The following is a 22,685-nucleotide window of genomic DNA, read 5'->3' as shown; positions in this document are numbered from 1 at the left end:
CTGTGGAGCCTAGTAGTTGCTGAACTTCAGAAAACCCAACAGGAGTAATTGAACAGGAAAATATATATATATAATTTTTCTAAAACCATATATAAACATGTTAACAGGTTGTTGATCACCAGTAAGCATTTGAGAGTTCCCTTCAAAACTGCCCTGAAAGGATAGTGTCTGAGCATCTGGGGGTACCCAAGATCCTTTCGGGTACCCAAGTGATGCCCCGTCCATTTCACAGCAACACTGAGGCACTATGTGCTCTTTTTAGCCATGCTGAAATCCTCACTGATGGCAACAGCAGAGAAAAGCTTGTCTGAACACAAGTCAGCATGTGACCCCGGCGGCACTAACAGGTGTCCGCCACTGTACAGCTGTGGAAAGACATCAGCTGATGAGTTCACCTGAAAGGCTGCTTCACTTAGAGATGAAACAGCAAAACCTTGATTTTATTAGTTCTCCACCTTGTAGCATAGCCTTGTAATAGACCACATGACCAGGAAAGGAGGACATGGCACACAGTTCTGCTACTTACCTGAATATAAGGATGGTCTCAGGAGAGCCCTTGTCACCCGGTGCTTAAAGAAGAACTGACCGTGAATTGCGAGAGAGAGTGGATACGGGTAGAAGGAGGAGACTGGGATGTACGCGCACTCCTGCCTTTTCAATGACAACTGTGTGAGGCCACATCTCTCCTCACACTTCTGTTCTAAGAACAGATTGCAACAGATTGAAGGCAGAAGCAGAGAGGAGTGCCCAGCTGTCTTCCAGCATGCCAGAATTCAAGAGATTTGTAAACTGGGAAACATTCTTTTCATTAAAATGTATTTAGTTGGGAGGGGATGAGGAAGGGGACCACAGCTGTGAATAAATTGTAATAAATAAAAAATAAAATATGAAAAAATGTTAGTACTTTTGTTTAGTTTAGTTAGTGTTCATCAAAAATAGCGTTTACGTGAACATGCGATAGGTTTTAAAAATGAATGGATATATAAATATATTTTAAATATTCCAGTTTTAATTTCCTAGGTGGTGGCCACTAGTAGATATAGTCTCCTTGGGGTCTTTAATAATCTTAAGAGAATAAAGAATTCCTGAGGTCAATCAGTTGAGGATTACTGCTCTAAAGATTGCTTTTGTATTCAATGGCTAAAGAACTCAGAATTGAGGAGAATTTCTCTCTGCCAAGATTTATGACTTTCAAAGCACTGCCACCATATTTCCTACATGATACATTCCAAGTGAAGTGAAATACTGTCCAAAAAAGAAATGAAATTATAAAAGCAAATGGGAAGCTAAATTTTCTTTTTTTTTTTTTCAGGAAGATTTAAAATCAAAAGTATTAGGCTGGCAGGGTGGCTCCGTGGTAGAGTACTTCAGTAATAATTGTAAAGACCAGTGCTTGATGCACAACACACACACACACACACACAGCTGGGCTTGATGGCAAATGCCTGATGCCTGTAATCCCAGCACTTGGGAAGAAGAGGCAGGAATCCTGAAGGCTCAGGTCAGCCTGAGCTGCCATGTAAGGCCCTGTCTGAAAAAAATAAAGATATCATGTGCCATCTTGGTTTAGTTGGTTGCATTTTTATTTATTTATTATCTATCTCTCTTTGAGGCAGAGTCTCATTGTGTAGCCCAGCTGGCCTTGAACTCTCCACCCTCCTGTCTTAGCCTCCCAAGTGCTGAGAGTACAGAGCGCACCACCACTCCCAGGCTTCACATAACTTATAAAGATTATGCCAGCCACATTTTGCTGTTGTAAATCCAGAGCGTCAGTGGCAACAGTGACTTATCACGTTAGCAGAAGTGGTTTCGTGAAAGCTGAAACTCACCTGTGAATACACTTGGGTGTGGGAAGTTAATAACAATGAGCTTCATTATCATCTCAGGGTAGCAGATGGCGATCAGCCAGGCAATCATGCCTCCCCAGTCATGGCCGATCAGGACACATTTGCTATACCCTGTGGCCAAGAAAAACATGTCAGCAGCACTGTCAAGAAACAGCTGAAGGCATTCTCACATAAAATCATTACATTTCTGAGATTATTTACGGCCATCTTACCCAGTTTCTCCTAAAAACTCTACACTTTAAAACCATTTACTGAAGCTGGGCATAGGTGTCACTCACCTGTAATCCCAGCACTCAGGGAGGCAGAAGCAGGAGGATCTCTGTGAGTTTGAGGCTGGCTTAGTTTACAAAGCGAGTCCAGGACAGCCAAGACTACACAGAGAAACCCTGTCTTAAACAACCAAAACCAAAACCACCACCACCACCACCACCACCACACCCCATTTGCTGAATGAGGCCTGTAGCTCACAGCCATGAACCCAGTACTTGGATGGCAGAAGAGTCCATGGCCAGCCTGGGCCACATGAGGGGCTGCCTCAAGAAAAAAAAAAGTCCAGTAGCTCTTCTGAGTGTGCTAGGCCTGGCCCACGTGCTGAGACCAGGTGGCTGCTGAGTGCCCAGTTCCGAGTGGACTTTGTGTCAACCCCTCCTGTCCGAAGGCTTAGGAAACTTCAGGAAGAGAGGGTGGAAGGAAACGGAAGCTGGAGGCTGGAATATGGTGGTGTGGGTGCAGTCTCTAGACACAGCGCAGCCACGGTCCTCAGGAACCGAGCAGCTGTGACAACCTGCACACAGTCCAGCCAGTGAACGGCCTGTGGATGGATGGAGAGAGTCAGGAGGCTGCAGCCTCTGAAGAGCCACAGCAACTGATGGTGCCGGCCAGGGCTGGCTGTTGGGCATGGCTGGGCAGGGCTGGCTGCTGGGATGTGTGCTAGTACACATCTTTCTGTGGTTACTGTTAGATTGCCCATGCTCCAGGTACCAGGCGCTCCTCTGTGTACAAATGGTCAGTGCTAGTTGGAATCAATGGGTTTAAAAATAGAACAATGAGGATATGAAGGGGAAATGTGAGGTGCCAGGGGAATTTGGAGGGCAAATAAAGTATTCTAAAAGAAAAATCTTAAGCAGCCAAGTTTTGGGTCCTGTGGAACTGCATGTGGAAGCCAGGATAGAGACTGCACACAAACTGGTCATACATGAGATTATCTGGGGCAGAGTTTGAATGTTAAGAAATCACCAATTAGAGTAAAATCATAAATGTCAGATTTTTATGTCAAACTTATAAATCGTTATTTTCTGGAAGTAACTACTTCCTCCCCAGTTTCGCATACTGAATTTACAACCAGACGTAATAGAAGTCTGAGGCCAAACTGAATGAATAGACAAGCTTAATTATGTCATTAATGAAAGACCATCACACATTGAAGAAAGCCATTTCCAACAATGATGGCTGGTCCCATAAGAGGAGAACCAAGGTGAGGATTTTTTTTTTTTTTTTCATTTGTGACATCATGGTAACTGTCCTGCTGATACAGCACTGTAGAGGAATTTCAATCCAGCAACATGGCTGCTCTGGCTGGAAGACAGACATGCCCTTAGTACACATCTTTAATCCCAAACAATGAAGGTAATGTTAGTCTAGAAAGAAGAACCCATGCTTGACAGTGACCTCTAATTGAGGGGCAGACAAAGTAACAAATCAGAGAAAGATTTGATGGACTGAGTCAGAGGTAGGATACAGAGGACAGTCTTAGGAGGACAGAGCTGAAAGAGAGGAACTTGAGAGAGCAGTGCAGAGGGAGGAGAGGCAGTTTTTACCAGGAAGGTTGTATGAGCTACAGAAGGAGAAGGAGCCGGAAGAGTAGAACAGACTGCTAGAGTTACTCTGAGGCCAAGCAGAACAACTCAGTCAGAAGCTGAGAGAAGCCAGTTTGAACCAGTCAGCTGGGAGAGGAGTTTAAGCCAGCCCAGAGCTCAGAAAGAACTAGAAAGGGTGAGCTTATTCAGCAGTGGGTCTCAGGGGCTGAATCATTTTAGGCCTAGGTTAGATTGTATGGAGGCGAGAAGCTTCCAGGACTAGGCCTAGGTTAGCAAAAGGAGGCGACAATTACCTCAGGAGGATAAAAGTTGCATTTACCCAGCACATTACCGTCTACAGTGACAGTCACTACCCTGAGCTGCAGCTGTGAGCATGCCCACTGCACTGCCGGCCACACGGAAGCATAACCGTCACCAAAGTGTCATATGGAGTATATGACAACAGAAGTCCCTGCTACCGGGTCATAGTCTTTCTAGGAAAGATTTATTTTTTCACCTGTCGGGGTGTTTTTCCAGCATGTATGGTTGTGTACCATATGTGTACATGACACCACTGGAGGCCAGAAGAGAGTGTTGGAATTGGTTGTGAGCTGGGACTCAAACCTGGGTCCTCTGGGAGAGCAGTTAGTGCTCTGGAGCACTGAGCCATTGCTTCAGCCCTATTCTCTTCATTGCTATTTAAGAGTGCTCTTCCTCCAATTTAAAAACCATTTACTATGTTATTATGTTGTGGTATGCGAGCAAGGGCCTCAGACATCCCATGTTTACACAAGCCTGGTGTAAGCACACTATGATTTGGCATAAAGACAAACTTCATGTGCATTTCTCAGAACATAGTCCATCATTAAAGGGCACATGAATGATTAAGTTTCACTCAAGGTAATCATAATGATATTCTGAATTACGTTAAAGATATTAATAGAGATCCCCACAGGATTTCCTCCGTGCAGATGGGGACATCTCATTTGCTAGTTCTTTCTAGCATTTCTCACCATTACTTAACACACACACACACACACACACACACACTCACACACAAATAAGCTCTTAGAAGGCTGGCCTACCTAAGGAGTCCACGATGTCCTTTGTGTCTGCTATCAGACAGTCCAGTTTGTAGCTCTCCAGATGAGCTGGTGCGTCCGACTCTCCATAGCCTCTCAAATCCAGAGCAACGACTCTGTACTCACTTTTAAACTCTCTCAGCTGATGACGCCAGGAATACCTGAAGGAAAAAGGAAACACTGAGAATGTTGGTCTAGGGAAAGGTGTGTGGATATTCGATCCCATTACGAACACTGAGATTGTGAACTGTGAAAACCTGTTTCTCCTTTGGTGTGGCTCAGCTGGACCACAAATCTTTGATCCAAGAGTTTTCTGTAAACAGGATTAAATAAAGTCAACCCTGCATCAAGAGGTGGAGCAAGCAACAGTTGACAGGAAGTGAATGCAGGAAAAAAACCATAGAGAGTAAGAGGCAGTCAGGAGGACGGATAGAGAGGCACGCAGGAAGTAGGAAGGAGGGACATTCAGTGTGAGAGGTTTTTAAGTGTGGAGGAGAATGAGCTTTTAGCTTTTTCCTTCTGAGGAGGAAGGTCGGCTGGGTGCTTTCCTGCCTCCCTGAGCTAGCAGGTTTTCACCCCAGTGTCTGGCTCCTGAGTCTTTATTGGTAAAAAAGAAACGGTTGGGATTTCACTGTTTTAAACACAAGATAGGTGGCTCAGTGGTTAAAGCTGCTTCCCATAAGCCTGACACAAGCACTTGAGCATGTACATGGCGAGGAGAGAAACCCGTTCCCACAGTTTTTCCCTCCATGCCTGTGCTGCATCACACACACGTGCACACACACACAAAAACAAATGTAGACTAATGTGAAGGGTAGCGTCAGCAGGGCATGGAGACAGGCGCTGGACTCCAGGCTATGCTGGACACTGACAGGAACCAGCTTACGCAACAACTTGAGGCCATTGTGGCTGGTCAGTGTAGTGACACCCTGCCTTAACACCAACAAACCAGAGCAGCAAAGGCTTCCCAAGGGGAAAACTGTCAGGAATTACTCTTTTAAAAACTATGTATGGGCTGGAAAGATGGCTCAGGGGTTAAAAGCATGCTGCTCTTCCAGAAGACCTGAGTGTGATTCCCAGCACCCACATGGTGGCTCTTAACCATCTATAACCCCAGTTCCAGGAAATCTAACATCCCCTTCTGGCCTCTATGGGCACCAGGCACTTTTGGCACACATATATATGCAGGCAAAACATCCGTACAAATAAAATTCATTTTATATTAATTAACTGCCTATAACCCCAGTTCTAAGAGGCCAAATACCCTCTTCTGGTTTCTGTTGTCACTGCAAACACATTTCACTAATATATACCTCTACACATAAAATTAAATAAATACAATTTTTTAAATAAGAAGTTCAAGGTCATCCTCAGCTACATAGTGAGCTTTGCATACTTGAGTCCCTGTTTCAAAAACAACAACAACAAACACCTCTTTTTTTTTTAAAATTAAATAATTACATGCCATGGCAGGAAAAAGAGGCCTGTGAGGGAGAGGGCCTCTGACCACCATCATTAGGAATTCATCTCCCTCCCGTCTCCAGAGATTCATAACAGGAGGCCAGAATTTACAGAACTGCAAAATATCAGATACAAAAATGTATATATTACATGTTTTCTAATCTTACTAAGAACAGTTATCATACAGATTGAATTTCTAGATGGGAGAAGAGATTATAATCCTTTAAAATAATAATAAAGAAGATAAGCTTAAATTTTCTGTCAAAATATCTAAATGCCTTTCTGACTCGGCTTCAGCAGGGCAACATGAACACGATATTTTTGTATTACAGAGCCATGAATTTGTCAGTTTTAAAACTTACTGTATGAATTTGGCTCTAAAGTAGACTTGACTCACCTTACTCGGTCAAGTAGGGCTCAGTATTTTTCTTTTTCTTTTTAGTAATTTCAACAGTTGAAATTATTGTTTGAACGAGTGTGGAGACTGGAAGAATCCGCAGAATGCTGCTGTAAGCTAGGCCTCTTCAAGGGCTGGAGAAAGAGCTGGGTGGGGCAGAGGCTGTGCTTGCTCAGGACCAGCCTGGCTCCTCTGGCTTGGGGTTAGGATGCCCACCTTTGCCTTTCTCAGGCACCTTCATCCACGCGTGTGCACAGGCAGACATAATCAAAACAAAATCAGCCTTCAGAAGAAGACTCTGTATTTACTAAGATTTTTTTTTCTGTCGAGATGATCATAAACCACGTTGCAAGCAAGAATGTCAGAGCCTATGGCATCAACACTGACCAACTGTGATGACCACAGGGCTGCAGCCGAGCCCCGACATCCCTGCTCGCCAGCCTTCCCATCACACCTCATAGCAAGGCCACAAAACTGACTGATGAAAGACACAGAGACTCGGGCCATTTTCTTCCTCAAATAAGCAAAGTTATTTTTGGATATAACACAAAAAGATACTGAATTTTATGCATGACTCACTATATTACTGAATTCCAAAAAAGTCTGCAGATACATCTGTTCAGGGAAATATAATGTTAACTGACACAAACCAAATGAGAAATATTATCTGAAAATACTTCTGAGCTGGGCGCAGTGGTGCTCGCCTGTAATCCCAGCACTCAAGGAGGCAGAGGCAGGTGGATCTCTGAACTCAAGGCCAGCCTGGAACTGTCCAGGACAGCCAAGGCTACATACACAGAGACACTGTCTCCAAAAAAACAAAAAAGAAAAAAAGAGGGAGAAGAAAAGGATAGAAAGGAGAAGGAAAAGAAGAGGAAGAAGAAGAGGAGGAGGAGGGGAGGAAGAAGAAGAAAAAGAGGAAGAAGAGCACAAAGAAGAAAAGGAGGAAGAAGAAGAGGAAGAAGAGGAGGAGGAAGAAAAAGAGCACGAAAAAGAAGAGCAAGAATAAGAAGTGGAGGAAGAAACTTCTGGAGCACAGCAGCCAGCAGAAGGAAGGACAGCATGCAGCAGAAAGGCAATGCAGCAAGACCAGCGTGCTACGTCACATTACAGAAACGTTACAGCAAAGGTGTCACACACATAGCTGAATCCCGAATGGCAGAGTGTCTCCTCCACCCTCAGAATGTGACCCACAGAAGTCTGTAAAAACAAATTACTGATTAATTTGAGTTTGGCGTTTCATCTTACTCTTCGGCCCAGTCATGGTGATCTTGTATAAGTGTGTGCAAATGTGAGCACACACATGCCCTGGTGTGTGTGGAGGTCGGAGAACAGCCTTGGTGTCAGCCTCCTGGCCTTTTATCTTGTGTCAGGCTCTCTTCCTTGTTTGTGTATTGCACACACTAATGTAGCTGTGTCCTGTGATCCCAGGGGTTCTCCCGTCGGAATGTCCCAGCTCCACACGGGAGCGCTGCAGTCACAGATCGACACAGAAAATATTGTTTTGGTGTATGGTTTGGGAGGCATGGTAGCAGGTGAGAAACCAGCCTGCCTCCATCTTGGGCTGGGAAGCCATCTTATAGTAAAGACAAACTAGGTTCATTCCTATTTATGACTAAACCTCTGTATCTCACTGGGCTCTGTCCTTCCTGTCACCTTAACCACAAATGGTTCTGTACTGCCTGCTCTAGGCCTTTGTTTCAAAAACTTGACATGACCACCCTGTTAAGGTGACCTTGCTATGACCTTTATCACTAACTTCTTATGTTTACGTTCTGCTCCTATAACCTCACTCATTTGCCTGCCTAATCCCCCCATTTGCACACTCCCTGCTTCTGAGGTATAAAAAACCTTATTTTCCCACCTGCAATGGAGATGTCTTGAGCCTCCCTTAGGGGGAGACAGCCCTGCACACCCTTTTTTTTTTAAAGGCTGGTTTTAATTAATTTGGCCATGATTTGTGTTGGTGGTCTTTCTCCCATATGTGGACTCAACATTTGGAGGCCCCATTGAGATCAAGACCCCAACCCAGATCCGGAAGCTAACCCCTCCCCTCTGGGCCTCTGGGACTGGGGCAGTTCCCTTAGGGGGTGTGTATTCCACGGGCCAGGTCAAAAGGAATCAGCAAGCACCTGTCTCCGAAGGCCGCCCCTCCGAAGCCATGAGAACCTTTCAGCGACGACGTGTGGCTGTGATTCTGTAGGATCTTGATCTGCAGACATGGGGAGGTCTGACGAGGTCCAGCACCCTCCCGTCGGGGCAATGTGAGACTTCGTACTGCCCGCCCGGTTCCAGTTGTTTGGATGTGGGGAACTGAGATGGCAATCGGTCAGCCCAGCTAAATGTACGCACAAAGGTGTTCCCTGCATGCTTTGTTTTTGATCAGTCTTGTCTGACTGTGTGAATGTTCCGTGGTCTGTGTTTATTGGTTTCATTTTTGCTGTTTCTGTCACTTGTGTGTGTGTTTCTGTATCCCCATTAGTCTTTTCACGTTACAGGCGAATGGGCGCTGGACCAGGCTTCTTTTGCCACTGTGCCCATGCTGCTGGGCTGGGGCCCTGTGGGCACACCCCTCCCCGGCATGCCGCCCTGGCTCTGTGCACTCCCTCCACCCAGGCCCAAATCCACCGCCACCAGCTGCTACAGCTGCTTGCCAGAGCTACTTTGATAGGCAGGGCTCGAGCTTGCTGGCCACTGGAAATATCTCTGGGGTATGGATAATACTGAAATATTGCTTTACACTGTCCTGCTTCATTGAAAAGCTGGCTCTGGAATTGGAAAGTTTTGTCCTATGGCAGGTGAGCCCCCTGGCTTTGTGACAGAACAAAACAACAACAAAAAGAAGGCAGAGTAGCTTAAAACAAAAGACTGTTGGTTTAACTTAACTATCTAACACTTTTGCTAAGATATAAACCTTATCACAAGATTTATACGCGACTACTGTGTATAAATCTCTGTACCTCAAGATTTGTGATTTTATTGGGTATGGTCAAAAATCTGTAGGATCTGTGACAAAAGTTGACTTAAAGTGTATAACACAGGGTTGGTAATTAGACTTAATTCCTAGTTAATCTGACCATTCGGGCTATAAAGCTTAATACATAAATAGCACCAGCAATCAAAACAAAAACAAAGACCTAATCCATCAAAGTCCACAGTTCTGGGAAAGGCTCCAAAAGCACTTCTTGGCTTCTGTAGCCCCACTTCTGACTAGCTGTTCCTGTTAACTGAAGCATGTAGTTTTTATGTATAAAATCTCACCCGAAATCTCACCCGGAGAAAGGCTTGGGGTCACACTGAAATCCCAAACACTCGGTGTAATTGCCAAAAAACTAGAATTAGTTCTACAACTACAAATGCCGAACACTAGACTCCAGAAACTGGGATGTTTGCAGCAAGAGTCTGGCAAAGAGCCGAGGCAGTGCCTCCCCTTACCTAAGGTCTACCCAGCCTATCAGAAACTGACCTGAGAACCTATGTCCAACTTCCTTGTCTCCACTTTGTTAAGCCTTAGCTATTTTGATAAACTGAGTCATACAAGAAACTGTGATGTTCTGTAATAATACATTGTGATAGGACCAGAAAACTAATGTTGCCCGTCTTAGCCTTATAAAAGCTACTGGCTTGCAAACTGTTGAAAATAATTAAGACATGCAAGTTAATAGTCACTTTATACGTGATTAGATCTGTTAACGTATTCAGAATTATACTTGTAGGCATGCTAAGTACAAATGTAATTTATTTACAACAATGGGGTTTTTTGTTTTGTTTTGTTTTTCAAGGTCAAGCCTAAAACAAGTACCTAAAAACAAATAAATTTTATTTAAAATTGGGAATACTTAATAGATGAGATCTATTTCAGAAATCTGCTGACAATGGAATTTAAGACTTTAGTGGGAAACGTTCCCAGGACAGACAGAGATGCTCTCTCCCAGTGCAACCCTAAGGTGTCCGGCTTCTTCAGGGCACAGCTGACTGCACCTGGACTGTGGAGACCCTCTGCTGGGCTAACCGCTTCCTCGTGTCTCGCCCCCTGGCGGTGCCCTACACAGACTGGACACTGTTGTGTTGACCGCTCTCCTCTGCCTACTCAAGGGAGGCCGCTTTCCCAAACTTCTCCTCCACGGGAAAATCTCTCAGACTTCCCAAACATGGCAGCCAAAGGCGGCTTCTGCCCTGTGTGACCAACTACTTCTGCCCTCAACTAAGCCACGGAGACCACAGGGGCCTAGGGTTGTCTAATTGCACAGGTCATGGCTAAGTCCCTGTCACTTGAATCGATCTGGAGGCCAATTGCATTCTGCTTCCTGCTAAACATTATCCTCAGCTCTCTGTGGAGTCCAGCTAACTGTAGATTTATCGGTTTAACAGCGGCTGCCTGGCCAATGGATTTCACTTCAAAAACCAGGCCTTACCTTTTTAGAGCTATTGGGTCACCTGCTAAAACTCACAGGCAGGCCTGTTTTACTAACAGGCTTCATATTAAAGGATAAATGGGTTTCAGATGTAAATCTGACTTTACTTAAAGGAACCTGCTTTGCAATGACTGTGCTCAGCGATCAGCTTTATGGTCCATGACTGGATAAAACTTTTAAGGCTTATATAAATTATAAAGGTCTAAAAATAATGTAAGTTGTAAACATCTGAGGTATAAAAGCCTAAATAAATTATGGGGATCTAAAAAATGATTTAAGGTATATAAATAAAAGTTACAAATATATAAAAAAATGATTTAAAGTGAGATGTTTCAGACTTGTTTTTCCTGTCTGTTACTGTTATGGTAAGATTCCTAACATTAACCCGGTGAGGTTCTGAGAAGCTGCTAAAGCACTGTTCTTACCACCATGAGTCCAGGATTTCAAATTTCTCCTCCTTGTCCCCTAAGTACAGACTTGAAGATGCTGCTTCTCTTCACGCTAAAAACATCTTTGTCCAACCTCTGTACCCAGCCCTCTGTATGGAAAAAAATAAAAGGATATTCATGCTTTCAAACAAAAACTCAGTGTTAGCTGTTTTGCGGGTACCTGTTAGCTGCTGCTTCTACGAGGTGGATTTCAGTACAGATTATAAACAACGGTAGTGTGTGCTTCCGGGATGTCCTGAGACTTGGATCCCTCTCTTACAGGTCGAATGGATTAAGACTAAGTACTAAGTACCCCTGTCGATCTGAGCCTGAGATTCCTGCCTACTGCCTGTCTTTGAGGGGGAACTTGTAAAACAGAAAAAAAATTCTGTAAATTCTTTCTTTCTTTTGGTTTCTCGGCACAGGGTTTCTCTGTGTAGTCCTGGCTGTCCTAGAACTCGCTTTGTAGGCCAGGCTGGCCTTGGACTCACAGAGATCCGCCTGCCTGAGCCTCCCAAGTGCTGGGATTACAGGTGTGTGCCACCGCGCCCAGCTTCTTTAAATCCTTTAACTGTAAGTGCTGTCCCCGGCTGCATCCGACTTGGCGGAGTTCCACTCTGCTGGCACACACCTTCCCACCCAGAAATCAGCTGCAGACTACAACCAGCTCCAGAGGTGAGGTTTGGAGCAGCCCCAGGGGTCCTGCGACAAGGAAAGCCCCAGCTTGCTGGAAACGGATGCACACCAGTCCAGGTGATGGGCTGGCGCCTGGCTCTTCAGCTGGGTCACAGCAACAGAAGCTTCTGACCAACACCCCACTGCCCTGACCCCCGCCTGACACTGCAGCCTGCCTGGGCCCTCACGGGCCTCCTAATTTCAGCTGAGAAGCAGTTACAGAGGAGAACACATTGCCCCTAACCCTCAACAAAATGCTGGAATGTTAGATCCAAAGAAAACTCCCCGAAAGAAAAGCTCCCTGACAGAAGGGACAAAGTGAGCATGTGCAGTGCCCGATGCTGTCCTGCAACTCACTATAGAGACCAGGCTAGCCCCAAAGTCACAGAGATCCTCCTGCCTCTGTCTACTCACTATATAGACCAGGCTGGCAGGAGCACAGCGGCACCTGAGCCCACACACTGCTGTTGGGAATGTAAACTGCTATAGCCCTGTGTAAACTCCTCAGAGCAACTAGAGCTACAGTCACGAAGGTCTGGGGTGATGGCCTGGTGAGTAAAGGATGTCCTTCACACCTGGGAGGACCTGGGTTTGTGCCCCCAGCGCACAAATAAAAGCTGGACATGGCGGTGAGCTCCTGTAACCCCATGCAAAGGCGTGGGCGGGGACTGTGGGCAACCAGCTGTGCGGAAAGGTCAGGCAAGGTCAGGCGGAAGAGGGAGGGAGGAAGACACCCATCATCAACCATCTGGCTTCCACACATACCCACATGTGTAAGCACACCTTACACACACATACACCACATATACACATACACACGCAACAAAATAAACTGGCAAGGCCCACCCCATGGATCCAGCAGGCACCCATTCAGCACCCAGCCTGTACAGTTCCAAATATTAGTTTTCTGAAATTCTTGACTAGAAACACATTTGGCTCACATTTCAGTTATAAACTAAAAACAGAAATGACTGCAGTGACACAGATGTCTTTGGTGTTCACATCAATAAAAGAAATAACCGCCTGTATTCCCCACCACAAAGACAACCCTTACCATACGGAAACAAAACAAGTTTCCTATCGGTTGTCTTTTTTGGGATAGTGGTTTTGTTGTTGTTTTCTTGTCAGTAGCCTGAGCCTGTCACGAGCACCACAGAGACCCGGCCGGCCACCAGCTCCTCTGTCTGGCCTCCCTGTGCTGGGGTCATGGATGTGCCACCATGCCTAGGTTTCCTGCCAGCTGTAGACAAAGGCAGCAAGCGACAAGACAGCCTCTTCCCTGGTTATTCTGTTAGAACAGCTCAAGGTCCTGGCTTTCCAGGCATGACATTGAGGCACGGAACACCCCTCCTGTCCTCACCGTGAAGGCTGACCCTGCTGCCTCCGAGCTAGGGACCAGGAGCCCACTGTGTGTGAGCGATGACACAAGCATTCCAGACAGCTGGAGGCGACTCAGAGAAATTGCCTGGGTCAGCTCGAGATATTTTTAAAGGAGATGCAAATTGAGGTAGAGGGAGAGAGAAAAGTCATCCTCTGACAAGCAGCCGTATTTGGGGCTGATTTAGCTGACGCTCTCACAGATGTTTCCTCAGGATTTAGGAAGGCCTGCTGTGTTTGCGCTCCATGCTCAACAGTCCGGGTAACAACGGTAAATGTGGACAATGCAGGCCACTATGTGGGGTTTCTGGGTTTAAAATCACCACACGGCTTTCTTTTCATTTTCTCTGCTTTTAGGTCCACACGGTCGTCTGCTGTGAAGGTGCGGTGCCTGCACAGGCCAGAAGGGGATGTTGGATGCCGGATCTCCTGGGCCTCATACGTGAGCAGTGAAGGCTCTACCCACTGAGCCACCTTCCCAGCTCCCATGTGGACACAGTTTGAGGGTTTGCTGGGGCCATGTGAAGAGACTTTGATTGTATTCTCAGCATGCCTCTGCCAAGAATATTGTAAGTGATACCTAGGGCCTTGTTCTTAGTTTGCTTTTCTGTCACTGTGATAAAACATTCTGACCATGAGCAACTTGGGGGGGGGGAAGCAGGTCCCATCTCGAAGGTCCGGGTAACAGCCTATCACGGAGGGAAGCCAGGCAGGAGCCGAGCGGAAACCCTGGAGGAAGGCCTTCTTACCTAGTCCAGGCCCATCTGCCCTGACAGACGGACAGCTCTGCCCACAGTGCTGGGACCTCCCACCTCAATTAGCAATGGAGAAAATCTCTCCTGGACATGCCCCAGGCCAATCCAATCTCAGCAATTTGTCAGCTGAGGCCGATGCTCTGGGTTGACAACAAAACCAACCTGGTCACTCCTGCGAGCATGAGTGGACTCACTGTCTACCTCTCTGGCACCCTGGAGTAACGCTCTGGAGTAACAGATAATGGTAAGCAGCTGTGCCATGCCCCCGGGAGGTGAGTCCCTGTACGTGTCTCAGACTGCACTGGGGTTTTCCCCCTTCAGTTACGGTGTCTCCAGATGGAGGATCAGATGATGATGGCTTCTCCTTGCAGCTAAATCCAGGGTGAGGTGGAAATCTTCAAGGAGAAAAGTCTTCTCAGGAGGAAACACCTATATAACCTTCTTGCACTATCAAAATCAGGTTTGGAGAGCACTCTGCCACCCACATTCTTGTCTTCCGTGCCTAGAGTCCTTTCACTCATAAAATAACGCACAAACTGTCTAAAGGTCATGGATGCATTGGAGGTCACGAGAGCGAGCTGGCCGTGACACTTGTTACCCCTTTGTCACCAGCATTGACGGTGCGGGGTGGGCAGGGCCTCTGCCCCCTCCCTCAGGCTCCTGAAGCTTCACCTGGCTGGAAGAGACAAACTTCCCCCCTGGAGGACGGAAGCTGTGCCTCCCTGCCGGAACCTCTCAGAGCTGGGTTTTAAATCAGGCTTTGGGTGACTGAAATCTTTAAGGCTCTAAAGAAGGTGAAGAATTTGGAATGGTAGAAATCTAGACATCAGGAGACAGTAAGAGGAAAAATTTGGCCTTTCAAATGTTAGCCAATATTCTAGTTTTGAGTCAGCACAGAGAATGACTTTTTTATCTACTCCCTAACGCATTTAGTTCATCTGAAAGTCACACCCCTCTGCCATCAATTTTTTTTTTTACCTTAGCATCTTCTGTTTCAAATATGCTAAATTTTCTTAATAGTTGGATGTTACTTTCATCTGTTTTTATTTGGGTTCTTTGGGATTAATAGAGAATGGAAAGTGCCTCCCTTAATAATGGCTACTGCTTGTATAAATACCCCCGAATTCATACACTGAAACAATCTGCCAAAAAGTGATTAAGTCATGAGGTCAAAGCCCTCATATTTAGCAACAACACAACCAGGAAAGTGCTCAAGAGAATTAGCCAGTCCCCCTCTCCCTTCTATTCTAGCATAGGATTTAATGTGAGCTCCTCCGAGGGACAAGGCAGGCAGGCAGCAGTTTTGAAAAAAAAAAGGGGGGGGGGGGCTGGGCTTTTACCAGACACAGAATCTCCCCAGGACTTGATCTTCAGCATCTTGGCCTCTAGAACTGTGGGAAATAAATTTCCGTTCAGGTATTTTATTCTAACTACACAAATAGACCAGATAATAACCACTGTACATTTCAGGCTATAGGCTTTCTCTTTACTTTGAGACATTTCTGTCTTTGGTAGAGCCCACATTCATCAGTACCTGTGGCTGTGTTCCTCCCCACCCCCGCCTTCTCAAAGGGCACACCCAAAGATTCCTGCCGAGTTCTCCAAGGCTGCGGTTTGCTCAGAATCCCTGTCCCTCATCCAGGATTGTGTTTTATCCATAGTAGTTACTTGACAGGAAATGTTTAATAACTTGAAATTTCAGAAAATTGAAACATTAGAAGATATTTTTAATTTTCAGAGGAAAAAGCAGAGTTGGGGTGTGGCACACACCTGCAAGCCTGGGGAGACTGAAGGAGTGGGGCCAGGGTGGTGGTATGACTAGGAATGGCCCCCAGAGACACATGGGTGTGAATGCCTGGCCATAGGGAGTGACACTCTTAGGAGGTGTGGCCCTGTTGGAGGAAGTGCGTCACTGTGGGGGTGGCTTTGAGGTCATATATGTTCAAGTTATACCCATTGTGGCACACAGACTCCTCCTGCTGCCTGCGGATCCAGATGTAGAATTCACAGCTCCTCCAGCACCATGTCTGCCCGCGTGCTGCCATGTTTCCCACCACGACGACAGCGGACTAAACCTCTGAAACCGTAATCCAGCCCCAATTAAATGTTCTCCTTTATAAGAGCTGCCACGGTCATGGTGTCTCTTCACAGCAATAGAACCCTAACTAAGACAGCCAGCCAGGGCTACACAGCAAGACCCTGTCTCAGAGAATCAGGATACTCATATATTTTTGTATGTTTTTAGATTAGGAGAGAAACTGCTGCTGTGACTCCGGGGACGTTCAGGAGTTATCGCCCTGGGGAATAGTCTATGGTAAGTTCTACAGCTAACTCATGACGACATTTAACTGCTGTTGACGCAGCGTCAAGAGTGGGAGTAAGAGCGAATCCACCCTCCTTTGCTTTCTCGCTGTTCCGCCGTCCATCACATAATTACTAACGTGGTGGCCCACACCGGAGCCTGCTCCCAGGCCTCCCAGCCTCCAGAAGCAAGCAGAACAGAATGTATTCTTTTACAGCAGCATCAGATGGACTGAGCCAGGATGTTACGTGTCAACGCAGAAGAAAAGAAGTTAGTTGGAATGTTTACCAGAATTCTGGGAATCCATGAAGCAGCAGCATGAGTGGTCTGCCTCTTTCTCCAGCAGCGACATAGTGAAATCTCAGGCCCGAGTCCTGGAAGTGGGAGGGATGCATAGCATGACAATGGGCCCACCAAGCCAACACATTCAAGTTTTGCACTTGGATTATTTTAACATTAAGAGATAAATACTAATTTAATGACATGAGTTACCAATAGGAACAATGGACCAGTTCACCTCTGTGGGTACTCCCTTTAGAACCCCCTCTTCCTTGTTCTACTGTGAGGTCAGTGTACATATTCTGAGCTTCTAAACCAACGTTGCTACGTAGCTTTCCTCCTAGTGAAGTGTCACGTTTCGTCCCTTGCAGGATACGTAAATAATTCTGATCTGAATTTCAATTTTGCTAAATCTGTCTTCACATGTTTTTCCCTCGGCTCTCTCGTCAAAAGCTGCGCCATCACTTATGTAATTCCCACCCCCTTCGCTTATTTTTAGGAGTCCTCTTCCCACACTGTGGTCTCAGGTGTTTCATACATGGTCCCCTCTGCTGCCTGTCCCTTCTGCTTCCACTCTGTTTCTAACAGTGGAATATACCAAGTGCCCGAGAGATCGCGGCACTGCATTTGGGAGACGATTGCCCAACGAAAAGGAAAGGAATGGGAATAAGAGAAGAATGCAGCAAACAAGTAATTGGGAAATAGAAAATAGAAAAGAAAGGAAGAGAGGAAAGCAAAATCCTTGAAAGAATGAAAGATGGTGGAGGTCCAAAGCCGAGCATGGACTCTCTCTCTGGCCTTTAGATGCTGGACTCCGCTGTTGTGTTAGAATTGGGGCCTGTGGCCGAGGCTGCAGAGCAGTGGCAGAGAGCTTGCCTTCAGGCATGAGACCCTAGCATCAGTTCCCAGCACCACCATCCCCTCCTCCAAGTGGGTCCAAATAGTCACAAAAGTCCTGAAGGTCCCTGAAGGCTGAGCCTTCCAGTGGTGACTGCTTCATGAAATGCCATTGCTAGAGAAACAGAAACGGAGAGGAGCGTCTCCTGACCAGCACCACCATTGTGTATTTCTTAGCTCTGCTTCTGGGAGAAAAGAAGGGGATTCCGGGGAACTCGGGATGACTCCAGAGCTGTGTTTGTCCTTAAGTTGGACAGTGTTAGCAAATGTGATTTTGCTGTTAATCTTTAAACTGTTATTTTAGTGTTGGCAAGTCTTGGAGAATGGCTGCCAGACTGGATTTAATAAATATTTCATCGTGCTGGGCATATGCCAGGCCGATAAGTATGACCAAGAATTATACTAGGTTCTAAGTCCCTTAAACTTGTTTTTTTCCCCCCCTTTTCTTTATTTTTCCTTAAACATGAACACACTTAATTGTTGCATCAGTTTCAGGCTTCTCTTGCCTGAAATCCCAGCTACTGGGGAATTCAGCTGCTGACAGAAAGGCAGGACTCAGTATCTGCTTGCTCGCAGCCTTTGAAAGGCTGGTGAGTCAGACGGTAGCCCATCACAGGGCTGCTTCACTCCACCGCCTGGCATCAGGAAATAGAACGGCTGTGGGCTGGGACAGAAGTTGCATGGTTGACACTTTTTAAAAAAGCAGATCGAATGTAGCGGACACCTATTTTTTTATTCCATTCCTCTGGTGCCTGACTTCTTACATCTGCTTCCTTCCTCACAAACACAAAGCATCTCTTTATTGGCCAGTGCCGCCTAGGTCACCTGAGATTACAAACGACTTTCTAAAGAACTGTCCGCTAGCCAGGAGCATCCTAGGCAGCTGATCTGAGCCCTCAAAGGCACAACCAAGTGACAGGAGACAGCCTCTCCTGGCATTAGGGAAGGGAGCAGAATTCTGAGTTGCTTCGGCAGGACGATCGGGTAGAGAAAGTCCACGTTCAGACCCGACCCCCGCCCCAGTCCCCGCACACACACGTTAACACTAACCACGGAGCAGCCCCCGGCCGCACGCCCCCGCCTCCCCCGGGGTGCCCGCCCGGCTCCCCACGCGTCCCGCCCCCGCCCTGGCCGCGGGCCCGCCGTCACCTTGATGCGCACGTAGCAGTGGGTACCCAAGGAGGGGTCGCTGAGGCAGGCGGGCGGGCTGGGCCGGGCCGCGCGGCGGAAGGTCTGCGCCGGGGCCCGGCCGATGCTCCAGAGAAGTTTGAGCAGGTGCACGGAGGCGCACAGCCCGCAGTAGCCGTACACCAGCGACCAGTAGAGCAGCGCGCGCAGCGCGGGCAGCAGGCGGGGCGGGCGCGGCGGGGCCATGGGCGGCCGTGCGGGCCGAGCTGCGGCGTGCCTCCCGCGCCCGCCCGCCCCGCCTGCTGCCCGCCCCGCGCGCCCGCCGTGCGCCCGCCCGCCCCGCCTGCTGCCCGCGCCGCGCGCCCGCCCGCCCCGCCTGCTGCCCGCCCGCCCGGGCCTCGGGGACCGCCCACGCAGGACGGGGCCGGAGATGCCCTCCGCCCAAGCCACCTCTCCAAAGCGAAATGAAGGGGTGCTGGCCCGATCCCGGGGCCCCGCGCAGCGCCTGCTCTGCACCGGCTCCGAAGGCCCGGCGCCCGGACGCACAGACCTTGTCTCGGGAGTGAGGACGGGGTCGGTGGGTCGTGCTGGCTCGGGCGCCGCCCACGAGCTTCGCCGTGCTCACTGTTGAACCGATTCAAAGTTACCGCCCGGCCAGAGAAAGGGCAAAGAAGGCTCTTCAGGCCCAGGCGCAGGCAGCCGGCCCCCCTACCCCCTCAGCAAGGGTGCTCCCCTCCCCGACCCCCCCTCCCTCCCCTCACCAAGGGGTGCTCCCTGAGCCCTCTCGGTATCTTTCAGGCTCCCCACCCCATCCCCGGGAACCGAACTGGGGTCCTCTGGAGGAGCAGCCAGCGCTCTTAGCCGCTGAGCCGTTTCTGCCGCATTCTTCACCTGTACAGCTTAGGGGCTGTGAGCGCATCTGCGTGAAATGCTTGGGTGTGAACATATATGGGTGCATATTCCCACTTCACCCAGAAATGAGATTGTGGGATCGGGTGGGCAAGGTACCTTCGCCTTCCTGAGACAGAACCTAACAGGTTTCCAGAATGGCTGCTCAGGGCCAGAGGTGCAGCCTAGAGCCTGCAAGCCGGGATCCTAAGGCCCTGGGTTCAATTCCTGCTCCAGGAAGGGTGAGCACACCTTTGTGGAATCACCAGCGGTCTGAGAGTTACTGCCGCGTGCCCTTCTTGAAAACACCAGGCACCAAACTCTTGTTAATTGCAGTCCTTGCTCAGGTACCTGGTGAAACTCGATTCCCAGCAGCAGGAGGGACTGTCTCCGGGGGCAGGGCTGCGGATCGAGGCTGAGGAGGTGGGCGGACGGGAACGGGAACAGAGTTGAATGGCGTGCAGCCTGCGTATGACGCAGTTAGACTCTCGCTTTGTATGCCAACTTCAAACTTACATGCATTTACTCCCCTAAGGTGAACGGCACTGGGCGTCTGCTGTGCGTCACAGTCACTCAGACAGGCACATCCTCGGTGAGGATTCCGCCCACGGGGTGGAGCCAGAGCCCTGCAGGGGGGTGGGCCTGTGCTAGCACGGGGACGCCCACCAATGCGTTTCTGCTTGGTTTTTTTTCAAGTTAGGCTTCCTCACAGCCGAGTTTGAGATTTTTGTCAGTTTCCTACCAACTTTATTACAAACACAATGTCATTTGTCTTTCCCCGTAGCTTGTATTTGTCTTTTCAGAAAAAAAAAAAAAGCTTTAATCTTGGTGAGGTCAAATGTTAATTTTTCCATTTATTACTCATCCTTTTAATATCAAGTCTAAACTCTCTTGGCCTAGCCTAAAGATCTTTAAGTTTTGTATTGCTTGGGATGCAGTTTTTGTGTAAGATGTGAGGCTCCGGTCCACATATGGGGGAGGCACCCATGAAAAGCCACCCGCCCCTAACGGGTTCATGTCTAGTGGACTGTGTCATTGCTTGGGCGCTCTAGTTCCATTTTTGGGGACTCCACTCCATGCCATTCCACTGATCTACAGTATGGGGCTGTCTGTGTCTTTTCTTTCTCTCTTCCCGTCTTTTATGATCCTGTCTGTATGAGATTTGCTTGCTCTGTAACAGCTTCTTTGGGGCGAACACTTAGGGGACCGCTACACAACTATTGCAGAGAGTTCAGGAGACAACTATGTGATTTTACAAAATGCTTGTATTTTGTCAGGCCTGGTGGCATGTGAGTTCCCACTAATTCTCTCCAACACGTGCTAATGGAAGTATTTTAGCTAACTTATGTTGTGGATTTGTAAACGCGTTTCTGTTTAATCCCAGGTGTGGGATGTGGGGCTGATTCAGATGGCCACAGCAGCAGACTATTTGCCTCATGTGGGCTTTGAGAGGAGCTCTTTGCCAGCTGCAGATAGTTTAAATCCGAGGACTCTGGAGAGAGAACAAATGCCAGAGCCCAGAGAGTGTAGAGAAGAGAAAGAACAAGGCTGCTTCTGCTTCCCCCTTGCTGCTCCTGGTTGCTGTTGTGAGACAAGAAGTTGGAGATCTCCTGAAGTGAGGACTGGACTGGCTCCAAGGAACCCCACGACCCTGACCAGCAGGAAGCAGCTAAGAGAATTGTGCCCCCTCTCCCACTAACCTTTCTCTCTCCTACCTGGTGCTGGGGTGTTGGAGGGAGAAGATATAAGAAACATAAAAGATTCTTTTAAAAAGTGCACGAGCAAAGTTACTGAGTTAAATCACTTCCACACGTGGCTTCACTTTCATTTCCATCAATATCTAAGAAGCTAGACATCTCACCACGTTCACTGTCTGCACCAGGTCCAGCCTGCATCTGGCCCACTTAGCCAGGCCTGTGTGTTTTTCTCCTTTCTCCAGGCTTCCAGTCAGGTGTCGCCAAGAGACTGGGTTGGGAGGGCAAGAGGCCTCTTTCAAGTGTGACCATTGAAAACCTTTCCACAGGCAGTACAGTGGTTTGAATGAGAATGGCTCCTCTAGGTGCAAGTTTGAATACTTTGCTCTCAGTTGGTGGAACTATTTGGGAAGGATTAGGAGGTGTGGTGGCTTTGAGATTTCAAAAGCTCACACATTCCTACTTAGGTTTCTCTGCCTTGTGCTTATGGAGCAAGATGAAGCTCCTGGCTGATGTGCCAGCCTCCTGCCTGTCTGCTTCTGAAACAGAGCCAGTACATTCTTTCTTCTACATTGGCTTGTCAGAGCTATTGGAAAGTGGCTAAGACAAGGGGATCCCTCCCCTGGAGCTACTCTTACCCTTCAGGGTTCCTCCCCCTCTTCCTCTTCCTCCTTTTTCTTGTTTTTGAGACAGGGTTTCTCTGTGTAGCCCTAGCTGTGCTGAAACTTGCTTTGTAGACCAGGCTGGATTTAAACTTGGAGATCCTCCTGCTTTGAGTTTAGCAATCTGCCTGCCTCTGCCTCCTGAGTGCTGGGATTAAAGGCCAGGCCTCTCATTTTTCTTAAGTTAAACAAAAATTGATATTCACTCTGCTCAAACAAAACAAAAACTTTGCATTTGATTACCTGACCCTATTTTCTTGTGTTGATTCCACTATGGGGTCCAGGTGGAGCAGCTGGAAACAGAATGGGGCTGCTCCAGTGTATGTACCGAGGGTAGAAGATTCTGGGATAAAATGGTGCCGTCATTTTGACAGTTTGGCTACATTCAGAGCCCCAAGCTGACATACACTTCCATTTTTATTTTTCAGCAAAGACATGTCATCTTTACCATATACACAGAGCTGTGGCTTACAGAAACCTGAAGTCCACAGTGAACTGCACACAGCCCTTTCTTTCCTCCTGCAATAACTGAAATCTTATAAACTTAAACCCTCACCAGTGTGCGCCCTCCTGTGGCAAACAGCGCTGGACAGAGCACAAAT

At 47.8% G+C, this 22,685-nt stretch overlaps 1 protein-coding gene across 2 annotated transcripts in view; it reads right to left on the bottom strand.

Annotated features, from left to right (window-relative positions):
* Positions 1-19,407, bottom strand: part of Ephx4 (epoxide hydrolase 4) — a 29,888-nt gene extending 10,481 nt beyond the window's left edge. Inside the window, exons 1-4 of one of the 2 annotated variants that reach the window (XM_060381090.1) lie at positions 19,390-19,407; positions 16,824-16,909; positions 4,729-4,886; positions 1,830-1,958 (exon numbers count right to left, since the gene is read on the bottom strand). In XM_060381090.1, coding sequence (XP_060237073.1) covers positions 1,830-1,958; positions 4,729-4,886; positions 16,824-16,855 — 319 coding nt within the window. In that variant the 5' untranslated portion in view covers positions 16,856-16,909; positions 19,390-19,407. Of the gene's footprint in view, positions 1-1,829; positions 1,959-4,728; positions 4,887-16,823; positions 16,910-18,860; positions 19,142-19,389 lie in introns of those variants that run through there. The other variant, XM_021637894.2, reaches the window with a different exon arrangement.
* Positions 19,408-22,685: the final 3,278 nt, after the last annotated feature.

This window comes from Meriones unguiculatus, chromosome 3 (genome assembly GCF_030254825.1).
Source record: "Meriones unguiculatus strain TT.TT164.6M chromosome 3, Bangor_MerUng_6.1, whole genome shotgun sequence".
NCBI classification, from domain to species: Eukaryota; Metazoa; Chordata; class Mammalia; order Rodentia; family Muridae; genus Meriones; species Meriones unguiculatus.
This window is presented reverse-complemented; position numbering and strand designations above follow the sequence as displayed.